The sequence below is a fragment of the Bombina bombina genome, chromosome 8, assembly GCF_027579735.1.
Source record: "Bombina bombina isolate aBomBom1 chromosome 8, aBomBom1.pri, whole genome shotgun sequence".
In the NCBI taxonomy this organism is placed as follows: Eukaryota; Metazoa; Chordata; class Amphibia; order Anura; family Bombinatoridae; genus Bombina; species Bombina bombina.
The window spans coordinates 219,479,716-219,494,623 of record NC_069506.1 but is presented as its reverse complement, the minus strand read 5'-3'; the positions used below and the strand labels follow the sequence as shown (position 1 = coordinate 219,494,623).

General features: G+C 39.2%; 1 protein-coding gene across 1 annotated transcript in view; it reads right to left on the bottom strand.

Annotated features, from left to right (window-relative positions):
- Positions 1-250: 250 nt before the first annotated feature.
- The window catches only part of DEDD2 (death effector domain containing 2), a gene marked incomplete in the record, with an annotated part of 107,921 nt that continues 93,263 nt past the window's right edge, over positions 251-14,908 (bottom strand). Inside the window, 1 exon segment of the mRNA XM_053690970.1 lies at positions 251-1,749. Within this exon segment, the coding sequence (XP_053546945.1) occupies positions 1,376-1,749 (374 nt within the window).

Below are 14,908 nucleotides of genomic sequence, written 5' to 3'. Positions count from 1 at the left end.
ATTTCCCTAGCATTGAACCTTTCTTGCAGTGCTCTACATCTATGCATGTTTTTTTTCTTCATGTTCAGCAATGTACACAGCTCCATGTCTATACCACAGAATTCACCCTGCTCTGCCTTTCCACAGCAGTTCAAAGAAATTTCCAGAAGATAACTGTTCGCCAACATTCTCCATAAAAATTTGATGCGTGCAAGACAAGCATAACATACTAAAATGTGTCAATTGGTAATGAAGAAAAAGCACACAACACTTCTATCATTTTATTTTATTTTTTTTCAAGAAAACACAGAAAAATGTTTTGCTATACAAAAAAAATTACAAATCTTTAATAGAATGTTTATATTTACATTAAAAAAAGGAAAATGATCCATAGAAATACATTTTTTTAAAATAAATTATAGGGATGTTTAGCAGTCAAAACAAAAAAAAATTAACATATTTAACATTGGATTTTATGACTGCAAATGTTAACCTTTCATAGTAGTAGGGCCAACTAATGTGGTGTAGATTTTTTCCCTCTTCCATTGTTCAATTTGAAAATAAATAAGATACATTTCAGAAAAATAAATTATTGGCTCCTACAACCTTTGCTTCCCTTAAACTACACCATTACGTTTTTTTTTTGTCTGGCCAGAAAAAAAACCCAAAAAATTTGAGATCCACAATATTCTCTCATACACATGCCTCAGCAACTGTTTCAATTTTGGAAATTTGCTGTCTTGCGTGCAATTACCTTCTATATTCAGTTTGTCATTGTGCCCTTTTTTTGTTGATCCCTAGTTAATGGGAAACTATTTCGAAAAATTAGAAAGGTACTTAAAAGAACCTTATAACAGGTTGAATGCTTTAGGGCTTGTAAGATGTCCAACTGAAAGCTTGTATGTTGTTTACTCAAGTGTAAACTGACAATTGCCAAAATACCTTCAGGCATTGACAGCAGTGATGCCAGCTCTATGCAACTCACATAGATCTTACAAGCTTTTATCATTTAGGAAATTGAAAATAGTACTTTAGTAGGGGTAATTTGACAATTCCTTTTTAAGGAAATACCTTTTCACATTCCCCCTCCACACCAATCATGGAGGTACAAACTATCAGGAACAGCATACTAAGATCACCACCAATCCTTCAGCTAAGAGGCTTTTGGATTCCGACTACCTATTCCTTTTTAAGATCAATGCCACATTTAGGCTCTTCAAGTAATATTATATGCTTCATAAAAAACAGAATGTGAGCCTGTATGAACATTGAATGCATGTCCTGTAAAATTAAGTCTGTATTCCTGATGACCAGCAGGTACAGTAAGAATGTTTTTGCACTTCATTTGCCGGGTGGCAGTACATAATTGTCCAAAGTGAGGTCACTTTGATAAAGCTCATAGTGATTGCTGAGGAACATTCTCCAGAAGCATCCTTCTCCCTTCTTCATAATCATCCTCATCTACATTAACTAGGAGCTGGATGGTTTCCTGTCCCACAGCTTCCTTGAGAGAATCCGTTATGAAGACTCCCTTCAAAGCCTCAAGAAGGGAGCCATTCATATAGTCCGCCCAAAAGGCATCCAGGTACGAAAGTTCAGAAAATTTGATATCACAGATGATAGAACCAAGGTCTCGGGATTTCAACACTGTGTTGGACTGGCTAAATAAATCAAACTGCTTTTCAAGCAAGTTCTGTTTGACAGACAGCACATTCTGGCTCAGGATTGATTCATGGTGACAATACTCTGCTCTGACTCTCAAGCGAATACCTAGAAGAGATGGATAAGGCAGAGAAAGAGAAGGAAAGGGGGAAAAAAGACAAACCCATTACAAGACAGCAAAAATACACAATTCTTAATTCATGCAAGGATAAAGTATTTTTTCGCAATGAAGTTGCTTCAATGCAGAGAGTCAAGCAAAGCACTGACCTCCTAAAGCACTGGCCAACATTGCAATTATGAGGTTTTAGTAAGTCAAATCCAGCTTTTTTTTTTTTTGCAATAAAGTACAATGGTAATAAAATGTATGAATATTTATGATCTTAAAGGGACATTCGGTTCAAAATTAAATGCACATAGATGAATTACATCTTTGCATAGAAACATTTGCAATATACATGTATTGGCAAAAATACTTGTCAAGTTATCACTGTTTTAGTGTTAACAATTTTCTACGCACATGCATGTGACATAGCTAGACATTGTCAGTGCACCAGCATTTAATATACGAGAGCTGCAGAGTAACAGTGGGGCGTGTATCATGTCAGCAATTAAACAGTTATTACTAGATGGTACAAGCACCTTAGGCTTCCGGAGCAAGTGCTTTGTTAAAAATGCTTGTGCACTGTGCATAAATACGCTTTTGAAACGGCTATAGCTTCTATTAGAAGCATTTTTGCTAATATATGTATATTACAAAAATGTTTATATCCATGTAAATTCCAATTTTGGCTGCAATGTCCCTTTTAGTTAAACAGCCAATTTAATAAATGATGGCAGGCGATTAGCCAACGTTGCACATTGCTTCAAATTTAAGAAAGTTACAACTGTTTTCTAGCAAAATTAACATGAAGCGTTCATAATAACATACAGAATGAACAGCTTATACTGGATTTGTTAAACGTGTTATTTTAAAGTTGGGAACTTAAAATGGTCAAATATCAAAGTAATATGAGTAAATGTGGTAAAAAGAAAGCACAGGTGGCTTGTTACATACGCTCATTTAGTGATTTTTTTTTTCCTCTTTATTTTTTCTTTTTTTTCTTGTTGAAGGTCAACCTGTAGAAGTATTTAACTGAGAGTGCAACATGTAATATTTTGGTTGTCCAAGCAAACATTACTCTAATAAACGTAGTCAAAGCATGGTAGAAAAGAAAGAAACCAGACAAAAGATGTATTACTAAGATCTTCTATAGAACTTTTTTGGGAGCATATAAGGCTATATTATGAGAATTTTATTCAGTGAGGTTTCTCAAACTTAATTTTTCTTTATTGTATCACAAGATTATACAAGCATTTTGAAATAAATATTCCTGTCCTAAATAAAAAATCTTGTTTTAATGCTTGCGTAAGATTATCCTGGTCTTTAAATGATCAGTTTTATTCATACTTTAACTTCCTGAGAATAGCTTTAACAATTGTTTTTCCATAAAAGAAAGGGGGGGGGGGAGTTTTTTTTTTATATATATATATATATAGAAAACAAAAATGTATGCTTACCCGATAAATGTATTTATTTCTTGACACAGTGAGTCCACGGATCACCAATTACTGTTGGGAATATCACCCCTGGCCAGCAGGAGAATGCAAAGAGCACCACAGCAAAGCTGTTAAGTATAACTTCCCTTCCCACAACCCCCAGTCATTCGACCGAAGGAAAAGAAGAGAAAGGAAATAAGGTGCAGAGGTGCCTGAAGTTTATATGCCAAAGAAAAACTGTCTAAAAAACAGGGCGGGCCGTGGACTCAACGTGTCAAGAAATAAATAAATCAGGTAAACATATTTTGTTTTCTTTCTAATGACACGGTGAGTCCACGGATCATCATCAATTACTGTTGGGAATTAATACCCAAGCTAGAGGACACAGATAAGGAAGGGACAAGACAGGTAACCTAAACAGAAGGCACCACTGCTTGAAGAACCTCTCTCCCAAAAGAAGCCTCTGCAGAGGAAAAAGTATCAAACTAATAGAATTCAGAAAAAGGTATGCAAAGATGACCAAATTGCAGCCTTGCAAATCTGTTCCACAGAAGCTTCATTCTTGAAAGCCCAGAAACAAGAGAGACAGTCCTCGTGAAATGAGCTGTGATTTTTTCAGGAGCTTGCTGGTCTAATAGTCTCATAGGCCAAACGTATAACACTCTTCAACCAAAAAGAAGCAAAGTAGCCGTAGCCATCTGACCCTTGAGTTTTCCCAGATAAACAAACAAATAAGGCAGAGGACTAACAAAAGTCCTTAGACGCCTGCAGAAAGAATTTTAGCGCACAAACACCATCTAGGTAATGCAACCAACGTTCCTTATCAGAAGAAGGTTAGGACACAAAGAAGGGATAACTATTTTGTGATTAATTTCTTAAATGAAACCACTTTAGGCAAGGAACCCAACTTAGTAAGCAAAACCACCTTATCAGAATGAAAGATAAGGGGAATCACACTGTAGCGCCAAGAGCTCTGAAACTCTGAGCAGAGGAAATAGCAACAAGAACCAAAACTTTCCAAGATAATGCATAGGCTCAAACGGAGCCTGCAGTAAAACCTTAAAGGGACACTGAACTTAAATTTTTTCTTTTCTTTCGTGATTCAAATAGAGCATGCAATTTTAAGCAACTTTCTAATTTACTCCTATTAATTTTTCTTCGTTCTCTTGCTATCTTTTTCTGCATATAAGGGTTTTTTGGTTCAGTACACTGGACAGCCCTTGAATAGTGGACGGTTACATTAATCCACCAATCAGCAAGAACAACCCAGGTTGTTCACCAAAAATGGGCCTGCATCTAAACTTACTTTTCAAATAAAGATACAGAGAGAATTAAGAACATTTGATAATAGGAGTAAATTAGAAAGTTGCTTAAAATTGCATGCTCTGATTCACGAAAGAAAAAATTTGGGTTCAGTGTCCCTTTAAGAACAAGATTAACACTCCAGGTAGGAGTAACCAGTTAAAACACAGGCCGGATCCTGACCAAGGCCTGACAAAACGATTGCACATCTGGCACATCCGCCAAACACTTATGCAACAAAATAGACAAATGCCAAAATCTGACCCCTCAGTGTACTAGCTGATAAGCCCTTCTCCAGACCATCCTGGAGAAAGGACAAAATCCTAGAGATCCTGACTCTACTCCAAGAGAATCCCTTGGATTCACACCAATACAATTTTTTTCGCCAAATCTTATAGTAGACCTTACGAGTCACAGGCTTACGTGCCTGGATCAAGGTCTTGATGACCGTCTCTGAAACCCCACGCTTAAATAAAATTAAGCGTTCAATCTCTAAGCAGTCCGCTTCAGAGAAATGAGATTTGGATGAAGGAAGGGATCCTAAAGTAGAAGTCTCCAAGGTAAAGGAGATGACATTTTCACTAAGTCTGCATACCAGGTCCTGTGAAACCACGCAGAGACTATTCGCATTACCGATGCTCTCTCCTGAGTGATACAAGTGATAACTCATGGAAGAAGAGCAACCGGGAGAAACAGGTAAACCAGCCTGAAATCCCAAGGAAACGCCAGGGCAATCAGAGCGGCCTGAGGAACTCTCGGCTCCTAGAATTCACTCCTGAAAGTGAAAATTGAATAAGCAATGAAAATGAGCGTCTGCCCACCGAACAATCCATGCCAATCAACAGGAACTCCAGATTCATCTCAGGCGGTTAATGTAATGTTAATGTTTGTAGAATGTGGGCAACGAACCCGCTGCCTCTCGCGAGCGCTCTACCACTAAGTCCTCTTCAATCCACAGGAAGAAATCTCGAGTTGACAGCTCCAGATCTATCCTCCGAGACAGGGCCACAAGGTCCCCGGAACAGACTCACAGATGGAATCTATCAAAGGAATGATGTCCAATGAAGCAACCATCAGACCATTACCTCCATACATTGTACCACTGGAGTGCCAAACAGTCTGACCTCCGACAAAAATATTTTCAGAGTAAGGGAAAATAATAAGGTCCCTAAGAAAACTACCCCTGTAGTTGGAATAAGGGAACTCAATTTCAGATTTACTTCCATTCGTGGAACGAAAAAAACCACTGTCTCAGTATGAAAAAATGGTGCCTGAACCATTATGATAAGGAAGGGCATCACAGCAATTCCCTGAAACCTACGATATAGCCCTGAGAGCCATGGCAAGGCCAAAGGGAAAAGTCTTTAAAATCAGGAGCTTTAGATAACCAAAAATCTCTAAATCCCAAGGGCAGCCGATAATAATCCACAACACAAAGAACCAGCACCAGTGGTTGGATCCAAAACTCTTGACCTTTGGCTTCCCAGCTAGGTGTGCTACCCACTAAGCTATACCAGAGGGACTAATCATCTGAACAAGATTGAAAGAAAAGTCAAGCTCAGAATCCTCCAGGACTATGGTCACCATGAGCAGACTTAGAAGGTAGTGTTTGCCACGCCAGTGCCCAGAGTTGATCTTCGGGACACAACTTGTTGAGGCAATTAAGGTCCACTATATGTTAAAAATTCCTAGATCCTGCTCACATACAAGAACTGGAACAATCCCTCACAGGGAATATAAGTTCCAAAAGCACTACAATTTGCCTGTTATCTGGTGCCGATAAACCTGAAAAGAGGAACCAGGCTCAGGAAAAGAAAGAATGACTATAAGGTAGTAACGCTGAGATACTATACCCACAACCTATCTGGGACAATTCAAATCCATGATTGAAGACAGAGAGATTCACCACTTTCTCGTCTTGTGGTAGAAAATCTTTAAACTGGTACCAGAAGTGGGGTGCAAACCCACACTGACATATGTACATTGGATCTTAAGTCCAACGCCGCAATTCTAGTATACCTGAACTATCAGAAATATCCCTGTCAGATCCGGACGAAACAAGGTCTTACCCTTGTAAGGAAACACCAGAAGCTCCACTGACTATGATATGGCCACAAAGCCCGCAGGCTAGCTCGACGAAGTTGGATATCTTGGCTCCCTGCTTTAAGACTAGCATGGTAGCATCAGAAATAAATGAATTGGCTAGTTCAAGAGCATTAACTCAGTTCAGGATCTCCTCCTTAAAAAAAGAGTAGCTACCAATTGGAACAAATAAGGTGTTGCACCAATAAGATGCCACACTTGACAGTGACAAAACCAAATTTTCAAGTAAACCTACATTTAAATGAGACAAAGACAGGAAACGTCCTCTTAAGGACAGGAGACTAAGAAAAACTCCAAGAGTAGTTCTCCCATTCCTGTGCATGATTTGCCACAGAAAAATCCTAGTATCCATAAAATGTACTAGATTCTTTAGGGATTGACAACGACACTTATCTGAGTCGGCCAAAAAACTCTCCTTTAATCACACACAAAGGTGTGCAGGCTGAAGTGTGAAGGATACAACATCAGCAACAGATAAAGGAATTAAACTATCCACATCCTCAGAGGCTATTGACGTATCCTCATCAGACCTACGAGGAAGGCAAACAGTGTAGCAGCAGGCAGTACAGAAACCTTACTATCTGAATATCTAATATTCCTCCTGTGATTTTCCCCCTTAAAAAAAAAAGAAAAACAGAAAATGCTAGCTATACCCAAAAGATACCTGAGCAGAAGATTCTGCAGCAAATAACTCCTCCAGGAGATAATGAGGAACCGCAGGGCACAGCAGGTGACGCCATAAAGCCTTGGGACGTGCAAGAAGAAAAACTGTGGAATTACCTACACAGCATCCATCCTGGGAGACATTGCGTTTAGAGGCAACATGTTATCCCTATCTCAGGAGATTTAGCGAAACAAGCACACAATTGTAAATTTCCAACAATATTAGTGTATAAAAAAACAAGCAGAATTCTCTGCAAAGAAAAACTGAGACAAAATAACTTAATATCTAAATGTTATAAATGAAAAAAACAAGACTGTCACTTTAAAAACAGTAATTTAAAGTTAATTTAAATGACATAACAGATACAGAGTATGCAGAGATGATTGTTTTCTGCTCATACAAAATAAAGAAACATATCCTAAGAAAAGTTCTCAATAAACATGATAAATAACGTTTTATATCTACAATAGCGTTTAGATACAATAAGATCTGCACAATAACATTCTGTTTAATAAAAAAAGAACTGTAAACTCCGTTCTCAGTCTGAGTCAACAGAGACGTTCTGTGAAGGAGGTGGAGACACAGCTAACAGCATGGGAATACAGCGCACAATATTTTTTTGAGGTGACACTAACCCCTAGGAGGCTCTAAACATACACATGAGCCAAGACAATCAGGGGATTCCATACGTCTCCTGTCACCATTAGGTGCCTGCATCCTGCCTAAAATATCCCTCTAAGGGATATGTTTGTCCCAACACTAAAAAGGCTCTTATTTGCAGTTTAGCCGTCCGGCAGGACAGCCTACCTTATATGAGAGGATGCCACTCCTCACAGAGAGCTAAAGAGAAAAGAGTAAACCTACTCAGGCTTTCTATGCCATGGGAAGCAACAATGTTAGGAAAATGAAGCAAGGCCCACCTTACAAGTTACCAACTGCTTTAAAGCCACCACTGCCCTACTGAAGAGACTAACGTGGAGTACGGCTATACCCAAACTTGAAAGAAAAGATCAGAGCAAACCTACTCTGACTTATAAAATAAAATCTTGATTGAAGGGAAAAAAAATCCAATCTTCTTCAGACACCAAAAACGTCACCTCTTCCTTGTACTGAAGGCAAAGAATGACTGGGGGTTGTGGGAAGGGAAGTGATACTTAACGGCTTTGCTGTAGTGCTATTTGCCTCCTCCTGCTGGCCAGGAATGATATTCCCAACAGTAATTTATAATGATCCGTGAACTCACTGTGTCATTAGAAAGAAATAATATAAAAATATATATATATATATATATATATATATATTTACAAATATATACAACACAAGAAGACTGTCTTACATGCAGATGGATGGTCGAGTCCACAAATCCATTACTCCGGGGAATTACTCTTCTCTACCACTAGAAAGCAGCAGATTCCCAAACCCCAAAAGCTCAATAAAACCCCTCCTATCTCACAGGTATTTCAGTCCAACGTATACCCAAGCAAAATTAAGTAGGAAAAGAAATAAGAAAAAATTAAAGGGACAGTCTACCATAGAATTATTATAGTTTTAAAAGATAGATAATCCCTTTATTACCCATTCCCCAGTTTTGCATAACCAACACTGTTATATTAATACAGTTTTTACCTCTGTGATTACCTTGTATCTAGGAACCTTCTTCAAGCACCCTGATCACATGACTGTGACTGTTTATTATCTATTGTCTTAAATTTTGCATTGCTTTGTGCTAGTTCTTAAATAACCCCCTGTGCCTGAACACAGTGTTATCTATATGGCCCACGTGTACTTTCTGTCTCTGTGTTGAAAAGAGATTTAAAAAGCATGTGATAAGAGGCAGCCCTCAAAGGCTTAGAAATTAGCATATGAGACTACCTATGTTTAGTTTAAACTAAGAATACCAAAAAAAGCAAATTTGATGATAAAAGTAAATTGGAAAGTTGATTAAAATTAAAAGTCCTATCTGAATAATGAAAATTTAATTTATACTAGACTGTCCCTTTAAAGGAGCGGGGGTCTCATGATATATCATTCTGTCCCTAGGCTATATAATCAGATATATTACTACAAATACCCAACTAGGCTACAAAGTGTGATATAATTAAGAATATGATACTTAGCAACATACACTCATCTACTAGTAGATAGCCAAACCAGTACTGAAACATATCAGCAGAAGTTATGGAGTATATTGTAGATCCATAAGGGGAGGCAAAAAGTCATTGTGACCACTATGAAAGGTTTGTGTCAAAATTTCCCATGAGGTGAAAGTCATAAATCGTACCCCATTTACATCCCTGTGACAAACACTGTACTCTGATGGGAAAACAGGCCTCAACGTAGACCAAAAACCCCTCACTCTGAAGAATCAAATACACATCTTCATTCATTGACCACCTCCAGCGGAAGCAAAGGGAAGACTGAGGTACCAGAGAGGTGGGAATTTTATTGAGCTCTTGGGGTTTGGGAATCTTTGCCTCCACCTAGTGGTAGGGAGCAATTCCAATTAGAATGGATTTGTGGACTTTCCATGCCATTAGAAAGAAATAAACAGTTTTATGACAAACATTTAAAAAAAAAACAAAAAACATGTTTGTGTGATCCTATATTATATGCTTAATATTTTTGATAACATTGATGTTTTTTACATCAATATGTAAACCCGACAATTTTAGTTTCTATTCATACCTTTTTTATTTAGTTTGAATCCCTTCTAAACTTCCTCTCTTTTCTATTACTTTTTCCATTACACTAGTACATACTACTCTGCTGCATACCATTCTATACTTACAAGCTTAAATTTAGCCTGCTAGTAGCTCACATAGGGCCTGGTAATCAAACACCAGCATGGAGCATTATATTGTAATGTAGGTCTCTCCCATTTCGAACCATAACCATCCACAGTAAGAAAAGCCTCATTAAGGGACATGAAATCCAAATGTTTTATTTCATGATTCAGAAAGAGCATGCAATTTTAAACAACTTTCCAATTTACTTCTATTATTTAATTTGCTTTCTTCTCTTGTAATCCTTTGTTTAAAGGTTTATCTAGGTAAGCTCAGGAGCAGTAAAGAACGAAACTTCTAGCTGCTGATTGGTGGCTGCATATATATACACCAATTATCATTGCTCACCCATGTGTTCAGCTAGAAACCAGTACTGCATTTCTGCTCCTTTAACAAATTTTACCAAAAGAATGAAACTAATCTGATAATAGAAGTAAACTGGAAAGTTGTTTAAAATGGTATGTTCTACCTAAATCATGAAAAAAAATGTTTGAGTTTCATGTCCCTTTAAGCTAAAATTTGCCTTTTAAATCTTGCCAGACCAGTATTTGCCTGTAACCCAAGATTCACAAACTTACAGATCTAGTCTATTCTTATTTACATAAAAGTGCATGTGTGAATATTTTAAGAAGCAACTAGTTTTGACTAGTTTGCGGAGATGCACAATAGTTTCCAGTGGATTCTCTAGTAGTCAGGTCATAAAGTACTTTAGAAGATCTTTTCAGTAATGCAGCTTTTGTGTCCATTGAATCCATTTACAGCAGAACTGCAACTAAAATAATATCACAGTACAGTAGAATTAGTGAAAAATGTAAATATAGTGACACTATCATATCCCCAGTCAGCTCTGTTGACAAAAATACATTTTAAATCTGTATTCAACATTTTTGTACTAATTGCTTTTCTTTATGGAAACACTCTGATATTAAGCTATGAGGCCATAATGTGGAATTATGCTTGGGGATTTATGGATTGTGCTAGCACAATAAGACCATTTCAAGGCATACAATTCAGAAGGGTAAATAGGTACATACAGTGGAGATAAAAAGTCTACACACCCCTGTTAAAATGTCAGGTTTCTGTGATGTAAAAAAAAATGACAAAGAAATAATTTCAGAACTTTTCCCACCTTTAATGTGACCTATAAACTGTACAACTCAATTGAAAAACAAACTGAAATCTTTTAGGTAAAGGGAAATAAAAAACTAAAATATGTTGCATAAGTGTGAACATCCTTTTATAACTGGGGATGTAGCCGTTTTCAGAATTAAGCAATCACATTAAAAAAACATAATTTATGCTTACCCGATAAATTAATTTCTCTTGTGATGTATCGAGTCTACGGATTCATCCATTACTTGTGGGATATTCTCCTTCCCAACAGGAAGTGGCAAAGAGAGCACCCACAGCAGAGCTGCCTATATAGCTCCCCCTTAACTCAGTCCCAGTCATTCGACCGAAGGATAGGAAGAAAAAGGAGAAACCATTGGGTGCAGTGGTGACTGAAAGTTTAAAAAAATAAAAATACATATGCCTGTCTTAGAAAAACAGGGCGGGCCGTGGACTCGATACATCACAAGAGAAATGAATTTATCAGGTAAGCATAAATTATGTTTTCTCTTGTAAGATGTATCAAGTCCACGGATTCATCCATTACTTGTGGGATACAAATACCAAAGCTTTAGGACAAGGACGAAGGGAGGGACAAGACAGGGACCTTTAAACAGAAGGCACCACTGCTTGAAGAACCTTTCTCCCAAAAATAGCCTCCGAAGAAGCAAAAGTATAAAATTTGGAAAAAGTATGAAGCGAAGACCAAGTCGCCGACTTACAAATCTGTTCAACAGAAGCGTCATTTTTAAAAGCCCATGTGGAAGCCACAGCTCTAGTAGAATGAGCAGTAATTCTTTCAGGAGGCTGCTGTCCATCAGTCTCATAAGCCAAACGGATGATGCTTCTCAGCCAAAAAGAGAGAGGTAGCCGTAGCCCTTTGACCTTTCTGTTTACCAGAATAAACAACAAATAATGAAGATGTCTGACGGAAATCTTTAGTTGCTTGTAAGTAGAATTTTAAAGCACGAACCACATCAAGATTGTGCAATAAACGTTCCTTTTTTGATGAAGGATTAGGACACAAAGAAGGAACAACAATCTCTTGATTGATATTCTTATTAGAAACAACTTAGGGAGAAACCCAGGTTTGGTACGCAAAACCACCTTATCTGCATGAAAAACAAGGTAAGGGGAGTCCCATTGTAAAGCAGATAGCTCAGAAACTCTTCGGGCTGAAGAGATAGCTACTAAAAACAAAACTTTCCAAGATAAAAGCTTAATATCTATGGAATGCATGGATTCAAAAGGAACCACTCGAAGAACCTTAACTAAATTTAGGCTCCAAGGCGGAGCAACCGATTTAAATACAGGCTTAATTCTGACCAAAGCCTGACTAAATGCTCGAACGTCTGGGACATCTGCCAGACGTTTGTGTAGTAAAATAGACAAAGCAGAGATTTGTCCCTTTAGAGAACTAGCTGATAATCCCTTCTCCAAACCCTCTTGGAGAAAAGACAAAACTCTAGGAATCCTAACCTTAATCCAAGAGTAACCCTTTGGATTCACACCAATAAAGATATTTGCTCCAAATCTTATGATAGATCTTCCTGGTGACAGGCTTTCTAGCCTGAATCAGGGTATCAATGACTGACTCAGAAAAACCACGCTTTGCTAAAATCAAGCGTTCAATTTCCAAGCAGTCAGACGCAGAGAAATTAGATTTGGATGCAAGAACAGAGCCTGGATTAGAAGGTCCCGCCTCATTGGCAGAGTCCACGGTGGAACCGAGGACATGTCCACTAGGTCTGCATACCAAGTCCTGCGTGGCCACACAGGGGCTATCAGGATCACCAAAGCTCTCTCCTGCTCGATTCTGGCAACCAGACGTGGGAGGAGAAGAAACGGTGGGAATACATAAGCCAGATTGAAGGACCAAGGCACTGTTAGAGCATCTACCAGCACAGCCTTGGGATCCCGAGACCTGGACTTGTAACGAGGAAGTTTGGCATTCTGACGGGACGCCATCAGATCCAAATCTGGCGTGCCCCATAGCTGAATTAGCTGGGAAAACACCTCCGGATGAAGTTCCCACTCCCCCGGATGAAAAGTCTGACTCAGAAAAACCGCCTCCCAGTTCTCTACTCCTGGTATGTGGATCGCTGATAGATGGCAAGAGTGATCCTCTGTCCATCAAATTATTTTGGTTACTTCCATCATCGCTAGATTACTCCTTGTTCCTCCCTGATTGATATAAGCTACAGTCGTGTTGTTGTCCGACTGAAACCTGATGAATTTGGCCGAAGCAAGCTGAGGCCATGCCTGAAGTGTATTGAAAAATCGCTCTCAGTTCCAGAATGTTTATCGGAAGAATCGAATCCTCCCAAGACCATAAACCCTGAGCTTTAAGGGAGTTCCAGACTGCACCCCAGCCTAACAGGCTGGCATCTGTCGTTACTATGAGCCACTCTGGCCTGTGGAAACACATTCCCTGAGACAGGTGTTCCTGAGACAACCACCAAAGAAGAGAATCTCTGGTCTCCTGGTCCAGATGAAGTTGAGGAGATAAATCTGCATAATCCCCATTCCACTGTTTGAGCATGCTTAATTGCAGTGTTCTGAGATGTAGGCGGGCAAAAGGAACTATGTCCATAGCCGCTACCATGAGATCGATTACCTCCATACACTGAGCCACTGATGGCCCAGGAATGGAATGAAGAGCTTGGCAAGTGGTTAAGATCTTCGATTTTCTGACCTCCGTCAGAAAAATTTTCATTTCCACAGAGTCTATCAGAGTTCCTAGAAAGGAAACTCTTGTTTGAGGGAAGAGAGAACTCTTTTATATTCACCTTCCACCCGTGAGATCTCAGAAAAGCCAACACGATGTCCGTATGAGATTTGGCCAGCTGGAAAGGTGACGCCTGATTTAAGATGTCGTCCAGAAAAGGCGCCACTGCTATGCCCCGTGGGCGAAGAACCGCCAGAAGGGACCCTAGCACCTTGGTGAAAATTCCGGGAGCCGTGGCCAAACCGAAGGGAAGGGCCACAAACTGGTAATGCCTGTTTAGAAAGGCAAATCTGAGAAATTGATCTCTGTGAATAGGGATGTGTAGATACGCATCCTTTAATTCCACGGTAGTCATATATTGATTTTCCTGGATCAGAAGAATAGTCCGAATGGTCTCCATCTTGAAAGATGGAACTTTGAGGAACTTGTTTAGAATCTTGAGATCCAAGATTGGTATGAAAGTTCCCTCTTTTTTGGGAACCACCAACAGGTTTGAGTAAAATCCTAGCCCCTGCTCCTCTCTTGGGACTGGACGGATCACCCCCATGGTATATAGGTCTTCTACACAGCGTAAGAACGCCTCTCTCTTTGTCTGGTTTGCAGACAATCGAGAAATGTGAAATCTCCCCCTTGGAAGGGAGTCCTTGAATTCCAGAAAATATCCCTGGGACACAATTTCTAAAGCCCAGGGATCGTGAACATCACTTGCCCAAGCCTGAGGAAAGAGAGATAGTCTGCCCCCTACTACATCCAGTCCCGGATCGGGGGCAACCCCTTCATGCTGTCTTGGTGGCAGCAGCGGACTTCTTGGGCTGTTTACCCTTGTTCCAAGTCTGGTTAGGTCTCCAGACTGACTTGGATTGTGCAAAATTTCCCTCCTGCTTTGAAGTAGAGGCAGTTGAAACGGGACCACTTTTAAAGTTCCGAAAGGAACGAAAATTATTTTGCTTAGCCCTTGTCTTAATTGATCTATCCTGAGGAAGGGCATGACCCTTCCCTCCAGTGGTCTAAAATAATCTTTCAGTTCAGTCCCGAAAAGGG